The sequence below is a fragment of the Pseudopodoces humilis genome, chromosome 5 (genome assembly GCF_049639895.1).
Source record: "Pseudopodoces humilis isolate 2021_Gansu_Grassland_sample_001 chromosome 5, ASM4963989v1, whole genome shotgun sequence".
NCBI lineage: Eukaryota > Metazoa > Chordata > Aves > Passeriformes > Paridae > Pseudopodoces > Pseudopodoces humilis.
Genome location: NC_142204.1, coordinates 15,371,734 through 15,396,381, shown reverse-complemented (window position 1 = coordinate 15,396,381; position 24,648 = coordinate 15,371,734). Strand labels below are relative to the sequence as shown.

General features: G+C 44.6%; 3 protein-coding genes across 10 annotated transcripts in view; 2 read left to right on the top strand and 1 right to left on the bottom strand.

Moving 5' to 3' along the window:
• Positions 1–10,148, top strand: part of BRAF (B-Raf proto-oncogene, serine/threonine kinase) — an 83,577-nt gene extending 73,429 nt beyond the window's left edge. For 2 of the 3 annotated variants that reach the window (XM_005527925.3, XM_014256863.2), the window contains exon 19: positions 1,443–10,148. In XM_005527925.3, the coding sequence (XP_005527982.2) occupies positions 1,443–1,465 (23 nt within the window). In that variant the 3' untranslated portion in view covers positions 1,466–10,148. Of the gene's footprint in view, positions 1–1,422 lie in introns of all 3 variants that reach the window. The other variant, XM_088054873.1, reaches the window with a different exon arrangement.
• A 552-nt stretch (positions 10,149–10,700) lies between these two features.
• NDUFB2 (NADH:ubiquinone oxidoreductase subunit B2) lies at positions 10,701–12,698 on the bottom strand. 2 transcript variants are annotated; one of them, XM_088054877.1, is made up of 4 exons: positions 12,572–12,698; positions 11,509–11,653; positions 11,348–11,432; positions 10,701–10,783 (listed from the first exon to the last, which is right to left on the bottom strand). In XM_088054877.1, exons 1-3 carry the CDS (start codon positions 12,577–12,579, stop codon positions 11,358–11,360), a joined length of 228 nt encoding a protein of 75 aa, XP_087911003.1. In that variant the 5' UTR covers positions 12,580–12,698; the 3' UTR covers positions 10,701–10,783; positions 11,348–11,357. The 2 variants fall into 2 exon arrangements, with proteins under 2 accessions (XP_087911003.1, XP_014112396.1); XM_014256921.2 differs by lacking the exon at positions 12,572–12,698 and adding an exon at positions 11,766–11,887.
• A 1-nt stretch (position 12,699) lies between these two features.
• On the top strand, positions 12,700–24,609 carry LOC106628414 (uncharacterized). 5 transcript variants are annotated; one of them, XM_014256919.2, is made up of 11 exons: positions 12,700–12,724; positions 12,810–12,943; positions 13,938–14,029; positions 14,212–14,389; positions 15,555–15,783; positions 16,348–16,916; positions 17,825–17,966; positions 19,112–19,356; positions 20,933–21,099; positions 21,530–21,773; positions 22,575–24,584. In XM_014256919.2, the coding sequence occupies exons 2-11, from the start codon at positions 12,872–12,874 to the stop codon at positions 22,797–22,799; spliced, it is 2,163 nt and encodes a 720-aa protein (XP_014112394.2). In that variant the 5' UTR covers positions 12,700–12,724; positions 12,810–12,871; the 3' UTR covers positions 22,800–24,584. The 5 variants fall into 5 exon arrangements, with proteins under 5 accessions (XP_014112394.2, XP_087911000.1, XP_087911002.1 ...); XM_088054874.1 differs by lacking the exon at positions 12,700–12,724 and having other exon boundaries at positions 12,805–12,943; positions 14,212–14,383; positions 22,575–24,609; XM_088054876.1 differs by lacking the exons at positions 12,700–12,724; positions 21,530–21,773 and having other exon boundaries at positions 12,805–12,943; positions 22,575–22,752.
• Positions 24,610–24,648: the final 39 nt, after the last annotated feature.

Below are 24,648 nucleotides of genomic sequence, written 5' to 3'. Positions count from 1 at the left end.
CTTCTCGTTTTCTGCGAGACACAGAGCCCTTTCCCTGCTTTCTTCGAGTTCCCTTAGAACCCCATGGGTCAGCTGTTCCTCACAGCCTTTTAGATGCCTTTTCTTCCCCCTCCTAGTGCAGACAGCTGACAACTCTTCTTGGTTCTTCTCTTTGTAGAGCATGACATTCCATGGAATTAATGCTATAAGCCTAGAATTTTGTTTACAGGGCTGTTTCTGTTTTGTTTTCAGTATTCAGAATAAGAATCATGAGGAAAAACAAAGCCAACAATAAAGTCACTCTTGAAAAGATGGAAGGACACCAGATAGGGAGCAGTTGTTTGAATGTAATGGCATTCAAAACACTTCTGTTGAACAGAACAAAGACTCTCTTGTGCCTGCTTATCACTCCTTCAGTATTAGGAAAGCTCTGAGAAGTGCTGTCAAGAAAGTGGCATAAACTAACCCAAAATGCAGATGAAACCCAACAAGGGGAAGTTATATGTGTGTTTTTTTTCTCTTTCTCTTGAGTCCTTTTGATTATGCTTAGTTAGACACCCCTCACTAAAAATCCTATAGAATAAAATTTCTTTGTGGGTGGCAGGGAAAATTTTTTTTCCTGAAGTATAGGATTAAGAGGATTAATGTCTTAGATTCAGCTTCTATTCAGTTTTCTGTCAAACTCCTGAAAGACTTCAGGCAGCAGTTTTACTCTGTGCCATAGTTGCATCCCCTCAGAAGTGGGACTACAAGTGTGTCCCATGGCATGGCAACACTAAATAAATTACGTAGGATTTCAGGACATCATCACATGTGTAAACCCTGCATATAATTATTCTTTATTTAGCAATTCTGAAGGAAGCATGGAATTGCTTAACTTGTTATGCTCCCTGTTAGTGAGGCCTAATTTCTGGCCTGAGATTGAGTAGACAATCTCTCCATTCTTATATTTCTGTCAGTGGGTTACTGTGTTGGTCTCTAACCCACCACATCCTAGCGCTCTGTAACACTGGTTTTCTATTCAGGCACTTTACTGTATATCGTCTTTAAAGGGTAATGGATGTCTTATACAGTTATTTGTTATTAAACTAGTTTTACAACAGAACAGAACTGGTTTGCAGTTGGATGCATTTATTGAAACTGGTGTTTCCCAGGAGGACGTATGTGCAATAAGGAATTTTAAAGAAAATTAAGCTGACACATTTAACTTTCAAATGCATGATGAATTTGATTTTGCTTGAATTTTCACCTTCTTGGGAAGGATGGGTACAGCTTGCTTTCAAGAAATCCTTTGTTGGTTAAATATGCTGGGTCTGTATTCAGTGTTTTCTCACTATGTATTCTCTTGTGCTTTAATTTTAACAGTTTGCATTTTTTAACATCTTTTATATTCAGCCTGATGTTCAACTAGTCTAGTAACTGAAATCACCTTTTTAAACCAAGCTCTTGTCCTCCCTCTACAGGAGAATTTGCAGCGTTCAAGTAGCCACAGCACCATGGCAGCACCCACTCTGTTATTTAAGTCTTGTGTTCCTACAGTTTCTTAACATCAAAATTCCATTCTGCTCTGCAAAACCTAAAGTAATTTAGAAAAGATATCCATAAGCTTAAAAGTGGAGCAGAATGGAACCACCAGTCCAACACAATGGGAAAAAGTACCTTTTTGGGAACCAGAGTCCTCTGCTGCCAGTGTTTCTCCTTCAACACATACCACCACGTGCATTCGGAGACCTGCAGTGGCTGCCTGTGCCGTTGGCATCATTCCCAGGAGAGAGGAGAGGGCACTCGTGGTGTGACTGTGGTGCTCGGGCGTGAGGGGATGGAGCTGCTGCTGCTGCAACTTAGGAGACTTGCTTTGGATGGTCTGCCGGCCGCCTTTCTCCCTCTAACAGCGCAACCATCAGAGGCTGAACATCTGATGAGTGCTAACTTCAAAGAATCATTTTCCATTCTGATCCTTTTTTTTTTCCTGGTGTACTTACTGATTCATGGACAACGCAGTATCCCCTTTTCACCGCATTACAGTTTCAAACACCTCAATCTGTTTCTATTACTGGGGTTCATTCCTTTAAAATTCAAAGTGTGTGGGGCAGTAGAAGCTGGAGATGTTATTCTGAAGGCACAGAGGTTCATCTGAAGGAAAAGGGGATGCTGCCACACCTTTTTTTCAGATTTACTCTACCACTTCCTAAAAAGAACAAACAACAACCACCATCTTTAACCTTTTTCCTTTTCCAGTATTTTCTTGGTGTGTGCATATACAACATCTTTTTGAAGGATTAGGTCGATCCTTCTTTTGTTGGTCCAGCAACAAACTGATGTTTAAAAAAATGTAGCGAGATTGTCCTCTCTTTTATTTTTTTTGTATCATATGATACAATATATTTATCAAAGATGCTACTGCAGCATCTAAAGTCTGTAGAAATCCTGATACAGACTGTGAATGGTGTATGTACCTACTTTAAAAGTTTTATTTTAAACGAGGGTGCAGGTTAATGCCAGGTACCTTACCAATATGTAATGTTTTCATAAATGAGGAAAAAAGTTCTCAGGTTGAATTGAATACAAATACAATCCCCCCCCTAGAATTAGACATTCCAAAAATTATGTTTTGGTACTTTCAAGAGCTTTTTTTAAAGGATTTTTATCCTGTTAACTAAACGTCCTCTGATAAGTGTGTGTGTAAATGTGGAGCATCTTGTCCTAATGGCAAGTTGTTAGATCAAAACAAAACGGTACTTGCTGGATCCACGCTGACTACTCCTCCTCTCATTGCTTTCCTCCCTGTCATCTCTTCCCTTCTGTTTGTCTTTCCCTTCTGTACACTTTGCAAACTAGGATGAAGGTGGCGGTATCTCCATTAGAATGCTTTGTTTTCCTGTCCTCCAGTCCTGGTTTTCAAATGGTTAGTAGTTTTTTGACAAGTTACCCAGTCAGGGAAAACAACAACTCATAAAGTTCACATCGTTTACCTCTAGTAGAATATCTCATGATGTGATCTGCTTGCAGAGTTCTCTGGTATGTGGTTAATACCTGTAAATTATTTGTACAGAGGCAAGGCAGACTACATTGGAAAGAAACTCAAGCTCAGACAGAAGTTTCCAGAATTTGATTCATATCAGCCCTGTACCACTCCAGGTGAGGCAGGAGAAATGACCCCCCCTCTAGCAGGGAGTTTCTTGCTGGGAGGAGCTGGGGAGTGTTTAACAAAATCATGATGAATAAATGAAGGAGTTAAATGTGTGTGAATGTGGTGTCCATGCTAAATGTGGATGTACCGAGTGAGAGTGCTGTCCTTCCCTCCCTAGGGAAAGTTGGACTGTTCCTGCCTGCAGAAGGTTGCTCCCAGATGAAGGGAGAAAAGCACACTGGAAGTAGAAGGCGCTTTTAATACCCTGGGATTTTGCGGTGTTGCTGGTAGTCTTTGTCAGTAAATATTTACTGGGGCTATAGGGACCAGACTGATCTGAAGTGGGAATTGAAACTGAAATACTGTGTATTCATATTAATTCCAAAAACGTTAGCAAGATAGCAATAGTGAATGACTTAATAGTCACTACAAGAATGAAGTGATTCATGTTGGTACATGAACAGAAATGATTTTGTGTACAGGACGCATTTTAAAAACGAAGGAAAAAAAAAAGCACAAATTTCTTCTTGTCTGCTGTGGGTCTTCAGATGCTGCAAGGTTTTTTCCTTAGTGAGGCTGGCAGGAATTTAAAAAGTAGCAATAGCCACTTTCCGGTGTGGAGAAGCTGATGCAGAGCAGTGGTGTGCAGATGGTGCAGTCAGAGTGCTCCCTGGTGATCGTCTGAGGCCAGTACCTGAGAGGTGGAGGGAGCCTGCGGCCACTGGTGGCAGCAGGCAGGTGAGAGCATTTACAAGATACAGGCTCCCAGAGGGGGAAGGAGTCTCTGCTTCTCCTTTAACCCCGTGCTTGGCTCCAGCCCCTTTTGTACATGTCAAGGATACTTAGGTAAAAGTTCTCTCAAAAGAAGTTGTTACCAGAGGAAGCATGGACAGGTGGTTCAACACTCATTTGTTTCACAGAGCTTGTTAAAAGCTCTTGTTTCCTTCCATGAAGTCATGCTGACAGAAGATTCTCTGTTAGGAACTTCATTCTGTCTTTGCTTAAAATGAACTTACTTTGGTGAAGATTCATTACCCATTAGTCTACGATATGCGTCTTGAGCCCATAGGAAAAGCACAAGGAAAACTGCTATCCTTGTCCATGCAAAGCACTTTATAAGTAACACATGATCTCTGGGGGGTTTTTATTGGAATTTGTTTGTTTGTAGTTTTTCTTTTTCATTTCTGATTTTATTTTTTTTTCCCTGAGGAATGTGCAAATTGTTTGGCTGCTGTTTAGAGAAGTCCTTTCAGGATGCATTTCTGCTGGCTTTCTTGTTTGTTTGTTTCCCTCCAGATAGCTGTAGTAATGTGTGTTCGTCTGTAAAGAATTTCCAGGTAATGCTCATGCAAAACTTTGGAAGAAATGTGGTTTGTAAGTAATTGGGATTATTTTTGGTTTTATCTTTTCCTTCAGGAGTTTCTCTGGATGTCTTGCATACCATCAGAACCAGACTTAAAGATGCCCTGTAGATGTTTAGTGAATGGGGAAACAAGAATAGATGAGAAATAAGTGCTTTCTGTAGCAGTGGGATGAAGGAGGTAAACTGAAATGACCAATACATTCATGCCTGTTACCCCAAATTCCTTAAGCTTCTTTGTGGTGTCCCAGCCACAGGCACGTGTCACAGTATGTGAGTACATACTTCCATGTGCGCATGCTGGGACAAACACCTAGAGAGTCATACTGCTTCTTTTAGCTCTATAGTATCTTGTATTTCATAATTATTTGCAAAACTACCGGTATCCAGCCCCAGCTATTCATGTCTTCATCAACCAGGCACAGACCTTCCCCTCTGCCTTTCCTTTTCCATACAGGAAACAGAGGCCTGTTACCTCTTACACCTTCCGGCTCAGTGTGTGATTGTTTCCCCTGGCATGTTTGCCAGACCTGCAGCATTGTGGTGGATCTCAAACCAAATGGCAGGAATATAGAGGCCAGGTTACTTTGAAAGTAATTTCTCTGTCAACTAAGTCCTACATGGCCCCAGATACAATTAGCACAGTCATTTCTTTTTTTGCTAAACTCATACAGGTCATTAAATGAATCTGCTTCTGTTTTTTATGTTTACCAAAAATAATCTTTTCTTGTACTTAAATGCTGTAGCAGCTGATGATGATGCAGAATGTTTGAGAACAAATACTGCCATTTTACCATGGCATCTTAGCATCACTTGGATTAGTATGTGCTCATTAGAGGCAGAATTTGGCCTTTGTGACATAAAACGAGTGAAATTCTGATTGTTGATAAATGCATGTCTTTCCATAAATGCCCAGACTGGGGGGAAAGTACCCTGAAGATCTCACATGGTTTTTCTTCTGTGTTTGTCTGATTGTGTAAATGCATCCAGCATTTCACAGAAGGCTGAGGGAAAATCCCCAGACACCTCACAAATTGAATTGAATTGAATACGAACTGAAGCTTTGATATCTGGAGGGGCTAAATTTGGGGAAGAAGCGTGTAGACATTTCACACTTTTGCAGCCTCTAGATTTTATCCTCTTCTACACTGCGAGTGCAGTGTGAGTAGCACAAACTCTTCATAGTACTGTAGACAACGTGTCCTCTGTTGATAAAATGTGTCACCACTAGCACAGTCGGACAGGCAAAGCTTCTAGGTACAGTCAAGTTAAAAAGCAGCTGCGTGAGTGGGCTCTTAGGGTGTCATTCTGAAGGTGCTGAGTGTTCTGGTTTTCTGTGGTGCATTTTATGTAGAAGTTTATGAAACCAGCTTTGTTTACGGCAGCCTTGTTACTGGGTTTTTGCACTTGGTGTTTGTTTTGGCATGCATTTGAAATACCTTTTTCCACTGCTTCATTACTTCATACCAACTTCATACCCACCATATGAAGTTGAGCCAGGGCAAGTACTGGATTCTGCACCTGGGATGGGGAACCCTGGTTGTGTGTATAGACTGGGGGATGAGAGGCTGGAGAGCAGAAAGGGACCTGGGGCTCCTGGTTAATACAAAGTTGAACAGGAGCCAGCAGTGCCCTGGCAGCCAGCAGGGCCAGCCCTGTCCTGGGGGCATCAGGCCCAGCACGGCCAGCCGGGCAAGGGAGGGGATTGTCCCCTCTGCTCTGGGACGGCCTCACCTCCAGTGCTGGGGGCACTTCTGGGTGCCACAGTGTCAGACTATTAGACCATTACTAATAAACTATTAGAGAGTGTCCAGAGGAGGGCCACGAGGATGGTGAATGGTGTGGAGGGAAAGCTGCACATGAGGAGGAACTGAGGTCTCTCGGTGTGCTCGGCCTGGAGGAGACTGAGGGGAGACCTCAGTGCAGTTCCAGCTTCCTGTGAGGGGAAGAGGAGGGGCAGGCACTGACCTCTGCTCTCTGTGACCAGGGACAGGAGCCAGGGGAATGGCCTGAAGCTGTGTCAGGGGATGTTTAGGTTGGATATTAGGGAAAGGTTCTTCATCCAGGGGGTGGTCAGACACTGGAACAGGCTCCCCAGAGCAGTGGTCACAGCACCAAGCCAGACAGAGTTCAAGAAGCATTTGGACAATACTGTTGGGCACATGGGGTCGTTCTTGGGGTGTCCTGTGCAGGGAGTTGGACTTTGATGGCCCTTGTGGGTCCCTTCCAACTCGGCATATTCTATGATGCTGTGATTCTTACCTAATAAACTATAGAAGAGCAGAGCAGGTTGTTAAAATGGAAGTTTGCATTTAAGTTTCAAGGATGCTGTCACAGAAGCTACTAAGTCAGCACCATAACAGCAGTAACTATGAACCTGTGGAAAGAGGAAGCTTTAAAAGCTGCAGAATACAGACTACACCAAGAGTGAATTCAGGTGAAAACTAACTTCTCTTTTGTTTAGAAAAGAGAGCTACCAAGACCCTCTGTTCTGAGGTGTTCTGAGTGGTTTACATAGGGATCCCCCAAAACAGTTTTTGTAGTTTGCCAAATGATCATGTGCCTTTGCAACCTTAAAAAGTACAACAGAATGTAAACCAGGTGCTTTTTAACTAGAGCAGTATCTTTGGTTTACATCTGCAGTAGTTTTGTATATAGCTATCCCTATAGGTAGGTGGTTTGGAGTTAGTCAACTCCTGTAAAAGAGCAAGGAGAGCATTCCTCAAAATACCTATTAGCATTTCAAAGCTAAGAACAGAAGGATATCGGATTTAGTTACAGTAAACCTGCTGCTTGAAATCTGTTCTTAGCAACATGTAATGAGGTTCATTTAACTTAAAAACAAGTAAGCCCTCCTCCCCTGCCAAAGACATAGAGACCTTTTTAAAGAAAGCTCCAGAGGCCTGAAGTTACACTGTCATAGCATCTTGGAATGAGATGGTAGATGGAGAATGAGAGCTAGATGAGGAGAAACTGATGGCTAGCACTTGTAAGGGTTCACATATATCATACAATTAGTTCCTTGTCCCAGAAAATGCAGTAAGTTTTGTTTCTGGAATGTCAGCAGTTTCCTCACTTCTTCCCTGGGCCTCTTGCAGTTCAGTGACCACATCCTGTTATTGCACATTAACTGTGGGAGATGGTAGGTGCCTTGTCAGCTGAGGGACAACCAGCAGGTGTGAATTTGATTTGTTCAAATTTCAGACTGGTTACATAGACTTCTGGCAGTACCTACATATCAGTGTCATATTTGTCCATGAAGGACAAAATAATAGGTTTGGATGTTAGTGCTTTTTCAGATCTTTTCCTTTTGTTCCTTGGGGCAGGATTTTGTCATAATTGTTACCTATGAAGTTATGTCTAAATACACAGTTCATAAGAAATATCAGACCAATTTTAATTTGGGTTTGTTCCTTTTAGAAAACAACATGTAAAAATGTTTTTTTTATGTTCCAGGAACTATCTGGAATCCTTCTACCTACCCCAAATTCTGCACTAAAAGTACATGTGATGGTTATTTTGTCTTTTTTTTTTTTTTTTTTGGGGGGGGGGGGGTGGGGAGTGTTTTTTGTTGGGTTTTTGTTTGTTTTGTTTTGTTTAGGAACTTCTAAACTACCTAGTATTTGCTTCATAGCATCCAGCAGCAGTGTGTTCAGCTCACCCAGCCTCCTCAAGAGCCAACAGTGACCTGTCTGGTCATTTTGTCTAGTTTGTCATGTTTGCAGCAGCTGTACTTTAGAATAAGCCTTGTGTGACGTTTACTTTTGAGCAAGTAAACCACAAAAATAACTATGTTTTCTTTTTTTCTTGTTTATTTGGGTTTGGAAACTGGTAAGGTTTTGTTTTGATAAATGTCATCCTGTGTTGCATTTGTGTATTAACCCTTATTGAAGAGAAAATCCATCTGTGTGTTTGGGAGTTCAGTGGAACATTAGGAAGAAATGAAGCCCATCATATGGGCATGGATGTTGGATCTAGGGAAAAATGGACCAAACTTAGGTGTTGAGTTATTTGGGGATGGTGGGGGGTTGTGAGGGCATAAATTAACTCTGTCTAAAATAAAGTGTAAGTGCAATAAATGTGCTTTTTTATTCAAAGCTGTGAACCTTTAGGAAAAAAAACCAGAAAAAAACAGAAAAAAATCAACCAAAAAAAAAAAAAGCACATCCTTCTTTCATGAGCCTTGTGTCCTACCTGCCTCCCCTTCCTCCCCTTCTCCACACTTCTCAACTGACAAGACCTGACAGTGGCCAACTTGCATGTGTTGGCAACCCAAATTAACATTGCTGTTCTGATCTCATTGTTGGGATTGGAGAAAGTCCTGCCCCATACTTCTTTTCCACTCTTGAAATCTTTTTGGGATCCAGTACTGCCCTGTGCCTCTAGAGCAGGGTCTGCCACCACCTGGGATGCATGAGCCAGCCCATCTGCTCTGTGGTCATCGTGACTGCAAGTGCAGAGCTCCTCCTGGCCCTCCATTCTCCAGGTGTACCCCTCCTCCCCACCTCACCCCAGGGGTAGTGAAGGGTCTCCCCGGGCTGGGCAGTGACATTATTCTTGAGCAATTGCAAAAGGAATCAGCCACCAGCTGCCTAACCGGATCCCTCTTTCCCTGCCCCAACACAGTGCAGGCTGGCCACTGTTGCCTTCTGTGACTCTGCCTTGTTTTGCAGGAGCAGGTGTAGGTGTGTGTAACTTGTGCATTACTGGCACTGTCTCTCTTTCTTACTTGAGCACAGGCTGCTTTTCCTGGATTAGGAAAGGGGCACAAATGTCCTGGGCTTCCCGGGAGAGCACGATGCATTGAGCAGTGACAGAAGGGGTAGCACTCACTGGTTGGACCCTCTGGGAGAGTAAGATAGGACTGGCTTGTTTAAAGTTTATAGATACCTGGATCTGTATCCTTTAAACTTTATTATTTTTATATATAGTCAAGACAATGGCATTACCTCATAATACAGAGGCTTGTTTATGAGAGGCAAAGTACGTAGTAAGGAGAGGAAAGGGAAATTTATATACAGATTTGATTTCATCTGTTTGTTTGTTTGTTCCTTAGTGCAATGAAATGTATGTCCCACCACTTTAAACTCTGTGCTAACACATTCCTTTCAGCTGTATTCTTTTTTTTTTTTTTTTGACCAACAGATGTTTGCAAGGGGCTTATGACTGCAAAGTAGAAGGTCCAGTCTGGTTACTTAAAAAAAAAAAATACCCATTGTGTTATTAGATTTCCATAGCTGCTTTTTAAAATCTACAATGGAGTAATTGTTTTGAAACTTGTATTTATTTTTTAATTCATAACAAAATGTTTATTTTTGGTTTCCTATTATGTAGGTCATGGCAACTCCCCTTCGTTCCTTCTCAAGTCTCCCTTGTAATTGCCAATACAACTTATTTTTCTTGTTTGTTCCTTCTCCCTTTACTTTTGTTGTCCCTTCATTTGTACTTTGGAGTTTTTCTCATGTAAATTTGTACAATGGGAAATATTGTCCAGTTTGGTTAGAGAGCATGGAGACTTAAAACATATTAAAATTTGATAGCTGAATTCAGATTGAAGAAAACTATTTCAGTGTAAAGTTATTTAAAGAACTCTGTATTATATGAAAGGCAAAAAGTTCTATGTACTTGATGTGAATATGAGAATACTGCTATAATAAAGATTGACTGCATGGAAAAGTCTCAAGGAGATTGTTGATTGTGTCATGCACGACTCCATGAAGCTGGAGGGGTGCAACTCAGGTGGTTAAAGGGAGTGAAAAAGTTACTTTAGGGTATAACTCTAGAAGGGAAAGAGAAGGAAAAAAAATAAAATCAAGGGACTTCTGCAGACCCCACTCCCTTCATTTTCCTTAAGCTGGATCACTGCCTCCTTGACTGCTGTGCTGAGCCCTAAGGCATTTTTACCTTGATTATTCTGAACTTTTATATACCCAAGGGGCATTCTCCTTCATCCTGAGAAAAGCCTGGACCAACTGGTCTGGGTTCTCTTCTGAGTAAATTCTCCTGCTTCTGTGGCAATTACCCCTCACCTCCTCATTGGTTATTTGGCAGAGCCTTTACTGATAAGCCTGTTACCTGCCATGCACTCATGGACCTTATTTCTTGGGGCAAACACATTGTCTATCAAGCAAGCATTACAGAAGCTCATGTGTACTCAAGTACTGCAGCTTTAAAGCTGTCACGGTCATTTTCCAAAAATTCTACTTAAAATACAAAAAAATACAGTTCAGCTTCAACTTTGTTTACAGTTTTATTGACATAAGGACCCAGGAGACAAAGATTTGGTTCTAGGGGCCTCATTTAGTTCCAGGAACCTGAAAGTAACAGAAGAAAAACCTGAGAACCTTTTCACTCCTCCTTTTCCCACCAGGCAGAGCAGAAGGACCTCCTCAATGCTACCTTCAGCAGTAGTAGAAGCTTTTGGTTTCAAGCTGTAATGTGTGACTCAACAGCTTAAAAAAGACTTGGTAATTAAAGAACTGGAAACAAGCAAAAGCCTCAGATGTTTAAGGGGGACATGTGGACAGATCTCTCTAGAAACAGTGTCTTTGAAGTTAGATAATGCTGGGTCTACAGACCACCATGAAGAAAATAATTTAGAACTGGTACGAGGTAAGCTTCAACTCATAACCAAGTCAGTTGTTACAGTGCAGGCTAATATTGCTAAAACCAGGGCTACCTGGTCTCAGGCACCCGAGACACGTGTATGAAGGCAATAAGCAGTGCGGACGCTGCCTCCTGTACCACAGAGGCTGGGCAAGTTCCCCCTGGGCAATGCACAATGCTGAGAGCAGGGCCCCGCAGCGGCAGAGCCGGGCACGGAGCCCGGGGCTGCACCCGAGCCGGGCCCGTGTGAGGAGGGGCCACGGGAGCCGTACCGGTGTGCTGCTATTCCTCATCGTCCGGAGGGATGCCGAGCTCCTCGTCCGTCCAGGCCGAAGCGTCGGGATACGGGAAGTGTCCCTGGGAGAGAGGCCTGTCAGAGCGCGGCCGGGGCCCGGCCCACGCCCCCCGCCCCCGGCCACCGCGCCGGCCTCACCAGCACCATGTCCGAGTTGTGCCAGAAGTGCCAGAGGATCCAGAACCACATGATGCCGCTGAGCACCTCTCCTCGAATCACCTGCGCCCGCGTCAGCTCCGGGAATTGCCGGTACCGCGGCGGGATGTGCACCCCGCCGCTAGCGCTGCAACACAGCACGGCCCCGCTTCACTCCGGGCTCTGCCGGCCCCGGCCCCTGCCGGCCCCCGCCGGCCCCGGCCCCGGCCCCGGCCCCGGCCCCGGCCCGCCCCGCTCACCGCCGCCGCCCGGGCACGGCGGCCCCAGCCCGCAGCAGCCGCCCCGCCGCCCGGCCCAGTGCCGCCACCACCATGGCCGTGCCCAATGTCACCCGCAGCGCCCAGCAACAGCCCCGCCGATTGGCGCAGCCGCCTTCCGGGGCGGAGACAGCCCCGGCACCGAGGTATCCCGGGAAAGGGAGACAGCCCCGGCACCGAGGTATCCCGGGAAACGGAGACAGCCCCGGCACCGAGGTGTCCCGGGAAACGGAGGGAGCCCGCGGCGCGGGGACAGCTCGGCTCGGGGCACGGCGGTATCCCGGGGCACGGAGACAGCACGCACTGCCCCCGCACATCTGCCCCCTCGCTCCCCACAGCACCCGGGAGCGCTGGGGAGGCACCAAGGGCGGGTTCTCCGTGAGTTCCCCCAGAAGTTGGCGTCGCCCACGGAGTGCGCAGAGCGGGGCGACCTCCCCAGCCAAGCCGCTCCTCTTTGGAGGGCCGGGGGGAGAGGACGGCTTCGGCTGCTGGTGTTTAAGGAAGGGGCGAAAGGAGCAGCGCGTCCCTCTGTCCAAGTCTGGGCGGCCCGGCAGTCCAGCCCAAGCAGTGCGGTTGTGGAGCAACGGGGCACGGGATGCGGGCCTCGCCCTGAGGGCCGGGATGCGGGCCTCGCCCTGAGGGCCGGGATGCGGGCCTCGCCCTCGGGGCCGGGCTGTCGCGAAGGAAGCAGCTGGTGCCGAGCCCGTTCCCGCTCTCTGGGTCGGTTGCCGGAGCGGGAAGGCAGGGGCGACACCTCAGCATAGAAATCCCCAGCACAGAATTCCCACCTGAGCATCTAAGAGAGTTTTGTTCTTTCTCTTTTTTCCTCTCCCGCAAGTCTTCCAGCGGTGCGCCTGTTTTGCCTGCTCGGCAGTGTTCCTGGAGCTGCAGCCTGGTTTCAGTCCCGACACTTTGAGGATGATGCAAAACCCATTCTGCCGGTGGGTGGGTCTGTTCACCAGTATATGCCAGAGCAAGGGTCAGAGGAATTCTGACAACTGCTTGTGTAAAACCAGTTGCATGCAGTAGTGCACCTGGTATGCCTTCTGGGACATTGAGGTGATCACGGAAGAAGCAAGCAAAAAATAATGGAGAAAGTAGCCAGACTATCAGGGGAGTCCTTTCAAGGAATCCAGCACTCCCCTGCTCCTCCTGACAAGGTATGATGCCAATATAAGATTAATCCACACTTGTAGTTTCTCCTGAATCTTTATCAGATAACACTCTACAAAGGGCTGGAGAAGAGTTTCCGTGAGCCTCCTGAAAGTATTTTAAATAAGTAATAATATCTTTTCCATCTGTTAACACCCCAACCACCTGATATCCTCAGCTAAAACAGTGGTGGATAGCCCTGTAGTTAGGGAATTTTAATTTCCCTGCTCCTCTGAGCCTTGTAGCATCCCTAATGCATTTTCAGCAGCAGTTTACAGGGAATCGCAGCAAACTTTTCAACCACTGTTTTTACTTTCCATGTGCAACGTATTGCAACCTTGCAGCGTGCTCTATACCAAATTTATGTTTTTCCATAAAAGCTGAATGCTTTGATACAAACTTAATAGTTTTATTGCCAGTTCTGCTTTCCAACTGCCTTATATTTTGTTTTTCTGCCTTTTTTCAGTCCTTGGCATCCTGTTCCCTGTGCCCTTGTTTCCCATCTTGCTCTTGGCCAGATGTCTCCACTGCTGGCTTTGACCTGCAGAGGCAACTTTGTTCCCCTAGACTGAAGCCCCTCTTTTTTCACTCTTCCTTGACTTCAGGTCCTTTCATTGACCTTTCAGCTTTGCTTTCCAGGGGAGCTTGGAAGCTGTGTAAACAGCAGCAGCAGCAACGCACATGTGGTCACTGGCTGCCCACCCCTGCTACACACCTAGCAGCTGAATAGAAACCAGGTGCAAGAGGGGGTTTATCATCTAGTTCTTAGAGGGTTTTTTTTAATATTCCTTCTTTCCAAACTTGATTTCTCAAAATCAAAACCATTTGTGATGAATTTACAGATAAGCAGCATAGTACCACAAGATATGGTGGAAGAATTATGAAGAGAAGTAATAAAGTGAAAGTAAATTTAAACTTTTTAGACAATATTTCTGTTTACAAATTTAAGTGTTCAAAAATCATGCTCGTTTTCTGTTTCCATCTCCTCCTTCCCCCTTCCAGGCAAGCTCCACATCCATCTCACATGTCCAGTGCTGCCACACAGCTAATAAAGATTCCTGTAGCTCTCTGCTGCCAGGATGCCCAATAACACAGTAAGCTCATAATCTGTAGGTGGGTCACTGGAAAAGCAGAGAACAAAGAGCTGGGGAATGAAGACAGTTATTGCAGGGTGGGGGTTTCATTCCACATTGATTTAGTTTGTTTGCACTGCAGTAAGTTGCAGAGTATCTGTTGCCAAGCTTTTCATTACTTCTTGTATTTTTGTTTTCCACAGCTGTCCTGTTTGTGCTTGGAGCCCAGGTCCCTTTGGCATGCCCTTGATACTCTCTGCCAAAAGGAATTTCATTGGTTTGTCCTCAGAGGCTTCCCGTGTCCTGAGGGGAGCTCGTGTGTTGGCAAGGAGAGAAACTGATGGGTATTACTACCTGGGCCACATTGTCCAGGAGGTGAAGGTGACTATTTATTGGGAACTTGGCTGTAAGACTATGTATAGTTTTTTCTCTGTTCTTCCCATACCTCATCACTCACAAGTCCTTGCTGTGGGGTGGCCCTCCAGTGCTACAGTGCACTTCATAGCCACTGTTGCCTCCCCACACTCTCATTTCATCTGTTACCTGGTGCTGTCTGGCTGTTTGCTGTGAGGAGCCCTGCAAGTAAGAACAGCCTGGAGATCAATCCGTTTTTGTAGTTACAATGAGTTCTTATTCAGAGACAGACAAAACAGGTCTCTTATACCTATTGTCTAATTTTGCCCAGCCTAGCAGCAGAGTTGGTTAGTAAAGCAGCAGCTAGTAATCCAAAATGTTTGTCTCCAGGGTCCACTTCCTCTTTACCAAGCTGGGACCTTTCCTCACTCTTTTCCATCTGTGTTTCTGGGAATTGCAAGATGCTTTTGGATGCCAGATGGAAAATCCTCCCTGCAGGTTTTCTTTTAAAGTACAGTTCATTTTGCACTTTGCAGGTTAGTTAAATAAATTTTGGTGCTAGTATGGGTGAGGATGTGTGTAAGCTTCAGTGTAGGGTAGGAGAGATTGGGGTAGAACAGATTGGGACAGCTATAGGCACGAGTGACATCAGCTGGAGTAGGAGCTTACAGTATTATTTGTGTAAGTGCACTCAAAGATCTGCAGAGAAGGTTGAAATTCTGGCAGTAGATCTTGCCCTCACTCACTGCCGAAGGTTTCAATTAAAGCATTTAAATTTATGAGAATTGTGACTTTTTACTGCTTTTTTACCCTTCTGATTGCTGAAGCATTGTTTGTTATCCTTCTGATTGTAGTGAGCTGCGTCATACACAGTTTATTTTTGCTGCTCTCTTTCTGGTGGGAGGTTTTCCTGGTAGAGTTCTCCCTTAGCCTGCTAACTGTGGTCTTACTAAAATCTAAGTCCAAAGTGAAAGGAAGAAAAAATCTGTCAGCCCTTTAAGCCTCAGCTTTTTATTTAACTTTTAAAGTGGTATGGGCACAGTGCACTGAAACCCTGGTAGGAGAGGAAAGCTGCATTCCCAGATCACATTCCACTTCCTGGGGTTTCTGCTACTTCCCTCTTAGCACTTAAGCTTGGCTGTTAATTGGACCTTGCAAATTGCCTTGCAAACTACATGTTTAACTCTTGCAGGGCTCCAGGGAAGGCTTTTTAATTGAGTTTGACCAAAGTCACGCTCTGAAGGGCAAGGTCCAGCATGGCCAGCAGGAAACGCCTGTCTATGACATTCTCCACTACGAAGACGCCCGGCGACAGCCTCTTGCTCCAGGGGACAGGGTCTTGGCACCATGGGAGGCTCCAGCCAAACGTTTTGGCCCTGGCACTGTGCTCAGGGTTGTGGAGAACACAAAGGCACCTTTAGGTACTGGGTGTTTCGGTTTTCTTAGCAGTGCTGGGCTTGCCATGGGTGCTGGTCACTGTGTAGGGAAGAGAACAGGCTCCAGCACAGAGAATTCACTTGCTGCTCCTAGGGTTCTCATCTTCGTGTTTTTATTGTTGGTACTAAGCCCTTTTTTCAGGGTCAGAATTAATGCAGCTCACGGGATTTGCCTTTGCTTTATCCTGTGGGTGAAAACTTGCTAAAAATCTGAGGGGTTGGGGGTGGCATCCTCCCAACACAAGGCAAAAAACATTATTGACCCTCCTTAGGGTCACCTGATTATCTGTAAGTCTACTTTCCAGCTATTTCAGGGTAAAATCCCACCTGTGACAAGTGAGATTTTTTTATACTTGCTGTCTCCTCACAGGAAATTCAGAAGAAAAGCAAATTTTAAACCTGTAAGAATAAAATAATGAAATTTGTTACAGAATTGTCTGAAACACAAGTCAATACTTTTACCTCCTGCTTTCTAGGAGATAAATCACACAGCTTGACATGCTGCTAATACATTACTTGTTTGGGTCTTCTTCCCCCCAACATGCACAGCACACAATGAAAGGGGAGTGCTTGTGAATTTCTGGAATGGGCAGACTAAGGAGGTGTCTTCTGTCCAAGCTCTGCGGATTCCCCTGCCCCTAAGCGAACGCATCATCCTGGAGCTGCAGATGCCTTTAGCAGCCAGGCAGATGGTGGTAGATTCAAGCTTGGATTACCCATATCTTGTGGCACCAGGATACAGAGCCTCAGGGCACCACAGACAGGGTCACCTGGTCCTGGACTGCTGCCCAGGGGCTCTGTGTTCCACACATCCCTGTGCAAACTGCAGCTGGGGGTGTACCTCCCTTCCTCAGTGCTGCCTTGGAGCCTGGGATCCCACACGGCTTGCAGAGGGCAAAGTGCAGCAGGAAAATGCCTTCATCCCACGGGCAAGCTTGGCTGAAGAAAACCTCAGCAAGAAAATAGAACAGGAACTGTCTGAATTGAGGATTGCATCTTCAGAAAGTGTTTCCAGAGAGGAAGAGAAAAAGGAAGAGAAGAGATTGGAGATGGAAGACATTCCAAAATATGTTAGGTGTTGTTTGGAAGAGGACCATGAGGTTATAGAAACTGAGAAGGTATAAAGTCCTTCACCCTGGCTCTTCTGTAAATATATGGCCTGTTATTTGTATAAATATCTGCTTTGTTACTTCAAGTTTACTACCCTTGGTAGTAAGCAATTAGTAGTGGTTTAAGGCCTGGTCCTTACGCCTGCCTGCTAAAGGATGGAGAGACTCTACACAGTCTTCCTTTGACTGGGGTAAGAGCTATAATGCCATTGTCCCTGGCTAGAGCAGGCTTCTAGAACCTCTTCCATGGATGCAGAATATGAGAAGTGTTGCATAGCTCAGTCCATCTACACTCTGCTTCTGTGTGAAGGAGGTAAAGGCAAAAAAAGGAGTAAGTGTCAGAAGACTTGACACTGGATCAGGATTACAGATGGGATTGTTCCATACCAAGGCAGTCTCTTGATTGATTCTTTTAACATACTTCTTCACCCTGTTAGAGGTGTCTCCTCTCCATCTCCCAGTCAAGGACCACAAGAGACTTATGTAGTGCTCAGCAGCTGATTTGATGCTTGTGAGCAGGGCACTGGGTGAGGATCAGTAAGGAGGAGGTTCACATGCACCAGCTGCTGCCACGCTTACCTCTATTGCTCTGCAAGGATTAGAATCCAAATTCTGGCACGTGCCAGAAGCAGGGCTGTCTTTCAGCCAGAGCTCCTCTGCCCTGATCTCTTTTGTACCAGTTTGGACCCTTCAGGCAAAAGTACTTTAAGTCACTTGGAAACAGGGAAACTCAGGAAGTGATCAGAAATTACCTATGAGTTGTTTCTTTAGTAAAGAACTCCCACAGAATTTGGTTTTTTTCATTCTCTCTTAAGCTTCAGTTACAACTTAAGATCTTAATGCTGTACATTCATTAAATAAACCTATTTTTTTCCTTATCAGGTCTGGATTATGATTGCATTTCTTGTTATTTCTAGGGCCCTCAAAGGGAGATGGCTCATGCTGTGGTTGATGCTGCTGTCAACACAGACAGCTGGTTAATGGAGACAGATCACAAAGAAGAAGCAGAGAGCGGACAGCAGGATGCTGAAACTGAAGCTAATTTTGAACATGAGCATGGTATTGGAACTGTAACTCTTTTACCCAAACATAAGACCTAGCACATAATATCAGTGCAGGATGGCATAATGTATAAGATCTGGCACCAAAATTCTTGGTGCTTCCCAAGAAAATACCATAATGCCATCTTTATATATAGGTATTAATGGTGCTGTGGCTTGAGAAGTTACTCATCTTCTCTCAAGGTAAAATAATTTTCAGGTGGAAGTCGGGATTTTTTTTGGCTTTTGCAGCTCAGCTACTGCAGTAGCAGCTTTTGGGGTTTTTTAACCTATATATAGAACTCAGTATAAATTAAAATTTCCTTACTTTAAAAATTAATATGTAACATTAACTGTGACTGTGTATAGAAACAAGATTTCACCAGGACTGTTCTGCAGAACAATCCTCTTATCTGTGCTGAAAATTACTGCTTTATAATGTCACTGAGTAGAATTTTGTTCCCTGAAGGGCCAAAAGAGGCTGGATCATGATTTTGATCAATTTGTTGCTCTCGTCAGCTTTGTGACAATTGCAGGCATCTATCTAAGAGAGTATTCTGAAAGCATAAAGCTTTCTCTTTATGTTACTGCTTTGTGACACTGCTGGAAGAGGGAGAATGAAAAGTCAAACAGGAGTGCAGATTTCCTCCCAGCTGGCATTCCAGCATCATTCCATGCAACACCTGCCACTCAGGTCTGTCCTGTCCTTAGCAGAAAGGTGTGAGAAAACTCTGCTCATGTTCTCAGTTACTCAAAAGCTGTGTTAGCAGGGTTGTGCCCATGCTCATGTCTCCTGTCTCTCAGCAGGATGTAGACATCAGGCTTTGCCCTGTCAAAAGATTTATCATTTTTACTCAGAGCAGCTCATGCCTGTCTGTGAGATATCATGTAAATAATCCTTTAGCCTGAGTAGCTATAAGAAGGGCCAGGCAAAACTCAGTTTCCCAGGCAAAACTCTTGCCTAAATGCAATGACAAACTTGTTTCTGAAAAGCTGGAGCCTCTTTTGTGGAGACTAAAAACTGTCCCACTTCCTCAGAGGAAAATGTTATAAAATCCTTGCTTGAATATATTCCATATGAGCAGACATTTTGTTCTTTTAATTTGCTTTCTTTTTATAAGTTTCCTATATTCTCATATGTCCTTGCCCTAATTTATTTGAAAGGCCTTTTTGAGTCCAGAGTGGCAGAAGCTCCAATCCAGCATTCCCAGGGGAGCCCTTCCCTGGGAAGCAGTGCTTTGCTTCCCTTCAGGCGCCAGAGCTTCTTTGCCCAAGTGAATCAATCGCTGGAGAAAGACAGCCTGACCATTAGATCAGCCCTTTGTGTGCAGAGACCACACAGTGCCACCAACCTGCTGGCTGGGAGATCCACACATCCCCCAAATCTTCTAAAAGACAAAAGCATCACGGTGAGTATTTGGTTCAAACCAGGTTTAGTTCTTAGGATGAGGAGATTTGTTTATGTCGTGTGAGAATGTTGTCTCCTTTGATCTTTCACAAAGGTTTTTGCAGCAACAAAAATGATGCCTGTGTAGAATAATGGTCATGTGTAATTAGAAACTTAAGGACTCCACTTGGGAACCCACATTGTGCAGGACAGGGCACTTGTGGTATTTTTGCTCAGCACTTTTGATAAAATGTTTTTGTATGTTAGATCTAATATCTTCTAAATAAGCTTCTCAGCCAGCTGTACTAGATAGCAAAATAAATACTCCTCTTTTACAGATACTGAAAGCAAAAAAGAGAAAGTTTAGGCAGTCATCTGATGCCCACAGCAGAGTTCATGTTAGGGCAGGAGTGGAACTAGAAGTCTCCTCATCCTTAAGCTGGTACTTTACCTGTTGGAAAACATCATTTGTTCACATCCCACCTGTAAAACACTTTTGATTCTTTCTTTGATCTCTCCTTGAGTGTGTCAGTAAACACAAACACTCACAAGGTACCTTTTTTTTTTTAAGAATAGCAATACACTGAAGAACAGAGCTGTTTACAGCCCCTGGGAATCCATACAGATCAATGTGTTAAGAGAAACCAGTCAAAATGCTATATAAGACTGGCAGGAACATTATTTGGAAGTCCTGTAATGTTTTCCAGCTTGTGGTATTTGAGTTGTCCCCAGGAAAGCGCTGGAAGGATACATTCTGTTTGGAGGGGAGCAGCTGACAGCAGGAGCATGCTAACTGCACCTGGAATAGGAGGAACGAGGATGCATTTGACAGAGGAAAATACTTTGGGGGAACTCTGTTCCAGCCCCTAACAGCTCTAGCAATGTAAACTGCAATACCTGTCTAAAGGTTTGGTGGTGTTTACTTGCACTTCCTTCATAAAGGGCACTGCAAGGAGTACAAAAATAAATACTTCATATGACTGTGAACAGAGGCCTTGAGGTGCTCCTTCATCTCTGTACACAGCACAGTGCATTTAAAAACACAAATCAGCAACACCACAGCATTGAAATGAAGCTACTACTGAAGAAAACACAGACTGCTTGGGCATAGGTAGAAGCCTCAGACAGCAAGAGGTGAAAAGTTGAAACACCTGCAGAGAACTCCAGGAATGTTCTGGGTTTGGCCAGAGGGGGGCAGGTATTTCTCTTGCTAATAAAATCTAGTAAGGAATATATATATATATGTTTTGTTGTTAGAACCTGGGTTTTCCATCCAATCCAGAGGCTGACCCAAAGACTGGGGAGTTTCAGGCATTGGCTCAACACTGGGACAGCACAGCCTACTGACCTATGGAGAACTCTTAAGACTGGATTTTCAGGCACCTCTTTGTTGATTAAGCCTAATGTTTTCTACAGTTTTAGCATCATCCTCTGTTTTAATGGATGGGAATCAACACTGCAGTATGTGTGAGCCTTTGTAGCTCCTAGGCCCCAGGAGTGACATTAAAACTGGGCTGTTCTGGTTTTGTGTGTTTACAGTTTGAATCAGAAAAATATACTGTTGGGACTAAGGGTTCAGCTTGCTTTTTTCCTCTTAGAATAAATCAATCCTTAGTGGTGCATCTCAGCAGAGGTGGAAAAAGCTGGACTTCAGCAGAGCCAAGATTGAGCACAAAAGGTGGCAAGAGGAACAGAGGCAGCTGAAGAGGGAGCAGCAGCAAGAGGCAGATGACACCCGACGCCAGCTGCGCCGGGACAGCCAGAGGTGATGCTGGGAACTGACTGCTTTTTGTGCTAAATGTTGGAAGGTTGGTAACATCTGCTCCCTGCTGCTCTCCTTCAGTCCCTGCACATCCCACATTGTGCTTTTTGTTGGACACTGCAGAGGGGTCACAGTGTTTCCTTACTGGTAATAAAATTGGTGCTTGAGGTGTGAGGGAGTGGGTACATTATCTCCAAGGGCAAGTTCTTTCAGTCCTGTTCTCAGAGAAGTGCTGACATCAGGCACCAGCCCATGTGGGGCTTTTGCTACCTCTGTTCTGGACACAGGCTTAATCCTCATAACCGAACAAAGAGTCCTGGACTATTAACTGAACACGGATTGCCAAAATATCTGCTTTGTGTCTTATGCACTGTCTCTCCTTTTTATTACTCTTTCTTTATGGGAAATTTGAGAAATTTTGTTTTGGAAACAGGCAACAATTGCGTCAGAGAACATTGCAAGTGCTGGAGAAACAGCTGGAGCACAAAGAGAGAGCTTTGCAGCACATGGCACTGCTCCAGGCTGCTGGGGCTGAGAGGAGCAGGAAGGAATCCTTTCGAGAGGAGGAGAGGAAGGCAAGGCAGAGGCTTCAGTTCTTAAAGACACAGCATTTGAAGAGAGAGGAGTTGCAGGCAGAAAGCAACAAAAGGAGCTGTGAGAAAGAGAAAGAAAGGCTGGTAAGGGCAATTTCAGAAGTTATTTTCTTCTTCTGCCATGTTTCCAGCAGTGTCAGTATCTGGAGTATTTGTATATTTCACCTGTTTTACATCCAATATAACTATATCATTTAGAGATGGTAACATTTTTTTGGCATGTGTATAAAGTTGAAAGGTAGAAAGTAAAATTCCTTATCTGTGCCATAAAATAAGTCTTTCTGCATGCAAGGAATGAATTTCCATAGATTATATCCATTTCTGACTTCTACTAGTGAGAATCCTAGTACTGTAGGATGATTTGGATTGTATTCATGTAGTCCTGACCCCCCCTGCCATGGGCAGGGACACCATCCACTAGACCAGGCTGCTCAGAACCCCCAGTCCAACCTGCCAGGGATGGAGCATGCACAGCTTCTCTGGGCAACCTGTGCTAGTGCCTCTCCACCCTCACAGGAAAGAATGTCTTCCTAATCCCTAACCTAAACCTACTCTTTTTCAGTTTAAAGCCATTCTCCCTTGTCCTGTCACTCCCTGCCCTTGTAAAAGGTCCCTCTCCAGCTCCTGTAGCCCCTTTAGGCATTGGAAGGAGCTCTAAGGTCTCTCCAGAGCCTTCTCTTCTCCAGGCTGAACAACCCCAGTTCTCTCAGCCTGGCTTCATAGCAGAGGTGCTCCAGTCCTCCGAGCATCTTTGTGATCCTCCTCTGGACTCCAGCAGGTCCATCTCCTTCTTATGCTGAGGGCCCCAGAGCTGGACAGAGATGAAAAGTGAGGATAAAATTTGGCATGAGGGCTGACTGTACAGTTTTGAATGTCTTTATGTAGGAGTTCCTGCGGAGCAGAATGCCCTCCCGGCAGGAAGCGCTAGAACAAGAACCCCAGGGGCAGGACAAACAGCAAAACCAGCACCAGGCTGCCAAAATGAGAGTGTTCCAGAGGAGAGAGGGTTCTCATCTGAAGATGGAAAAAGAAGGCAAAAAACTCCGTGCTCTCCAGCAGTACCTCAGGGAACAGAACCTTCTGCTGCTCCGGGCATCCCTGCTTGCGTAAGGAAGCTGCACAGTGGGTCAGGAGCAGGGCCTGGAGCAGTTCACAGGCCTGCTGTGTCTTGTCAGCTGTGAGTCAGTGTGCCAGAGCAGAGTTGTGACAGGTGGCAGTAGGATTCCTGGAGACGTGTTTCATCTCCCTTTCACTGCAGCCAGAGTGCGCTTCCGCTGCTCTGTCCTTTTCCTGCCTTTCTTCCTGGGGTCACTGGCCTCCCGCTCCCCCGAGAGGGAGCAGCAGGGCACATCTAGAGGCCCTTTGCTCCATCAGAAAGGAGGGGTTTTCCAGTGCATTGCACTATGGTGCGTGGAGTGCCAAAGAAGGGGAGAAGGAGGAGGTTAAGCTTGTCACATCCTGAAGTGCTCCCTCACATCATCCGAGGTACAAAATTCCCTGTGACTGTGCCAGAGGGAATGTGCTGATCGCCTCTGGGTAACCAGAAATTTCAGATGGGTATTTAGGAAAGGAGAATGGACATGGCACAATTTATCTGCTGAAACAGTCAGAGCTATGTGAAATATCTTTATTTTACACAGAATTATGCTAAAATGAATACAATGTGTGATACCTTGTTTCAAATAATGCCTAGAACCAAACTAGATATAAAATTTAGATTTGGCCTGACATTCTGTGTACACTTAGAAACATGATACACATTTTCTGGAACATTATAAAAATTTATGCCTCTTACTAGAATACAGCACCAGTTACAATGGCAGTGTCTTAAAAAAAAATAAAAGTAAAATTAAGAAAACTTAAAGGGAGCTCCTTTGAAATCCTGCCAAATCTTCTGAATGGCCAGCAGTTTCCTAGCAGTGTCAGACTGCATTCCTCCACGGATAATGGAGAGGCTATGCCTTCAGCTTTTTCCTAAAAAGACAAAGTTAAGTCTCTCATCCAGATGTTTACAAACTTCTCTGAGGTCTTAACAGCTAAAATGGGTATTTTTAAACTTTAGGATCCAAAATGTGCATGAGCCATCCTCAGATTTTTGCTTAAAAAAAAAAAAAAAAAAGAGGGAAGAGGATAGATGAACTTAAATAGGTGAAGGCTTTCACAAACAAAATGGCAAAGTTAAGGTCTGAAAAAAAATACAACTTGCTTCATATCATGGAAACTACATGTGAGGCACAGTTTTACATTTTAGATGTGAAATCCCATCATTTGGAACAGTTTCCACTCTGTTGAGAGTCTGGAAAAGTTGGCTGGAATTTGCTCAGCAAGAACATAGATGATTGTGCCCCAGGCCTGGCACACACCCTGCTGACAGGGAACACGGATGCTGCTGGCACATGGAGATTTTCTTTAGGGCAGTGTTTGGGGGGTGCTTGCTTCTCCTCTTGTTGGAGTTCTCTTTTACATAAAATCATGTGCTAGTTAGGACAAATCTCTGCCTGCTTATGACTCTAACTAGACTTAAAGAAAAAAGCCTAAAACTTACAAGGTGTAAAACTCTACTCCTGCTTTTATCCTTTTGTACTTGGAAATGGAATATGCAGTGATTAAAGGGAAGTACATGAAATGTACTGAGCTGAATTTAAACTTATTTTTCAGACTTCATTTATGTGCTATTAATCATTACTTTATAAACACCATAAAACAGCAGATTGTCTGCTTATGTGCTTTCTCTTCATTGCTTAACCACCTGAGAACAGACCACTGCAGAGACCCTGCTCTACTGCTATTTCACACAGGGTACATCTGGGAATATATTCAGTACCACACTATTTCCAATCATTCATGGACTGTATTTCTCACTATTAAAATGCAGCCATAAAAACATTTTAATACTGCTATTAAAGTAACTGACTGTAAATGCCACGTGTAATCCAGCTCTTCTCCTGGCTTTATTTAA

Excerpts from the sequence above, each read along its gene's own strand:
- NDUFB2 (XM_014256921.2), bottom strand. The coding sequence starts at position 11,839 with ATGGTGGTGGCGGCACTGGGCCGGGCGGCGGGGCGGCTGCTGCGGGCT. Across the intron at positions 11,654-11,765 it reads GCCGTGCCCGGGCGGCGGCG|CGCTAGCGGCGGGGTGCACA; the intron begins GTGAGCGGGGCG and ends GCTGTGTTGCAG. Across the intron at positions 11,433-11,508 it reads ACAACTCGGACATGGTGCTG|GGACACTTCCCGTATCCCGA; the intron begins GTGAGGCCGGCG and ends CCTCTCTCCCAG.
- LOC106628414 (XM_014256919.2), top strand. The coding sequence starts at position 12,872 with ATGGAGAAAGTAGCCAGACTATCAGGGGAGTCCTTTCAAGGAATCCAG. Across the intron at positions 15,784-16,347 it reads GAACACAAAGGCACCTTTAG|CACACAATGAAAGGGGAGTG; the intron begins GTACTGGGTGTT and ends CAACATGCACAG. Across the intron at positions 16,917-17,824 it reads AGGTTATAGAAACTGAGAAG|GGCCCTCAAAGGGAGATGGC; the intron begins GTATAAAGTCCT and ends TGTTATTTCTAG.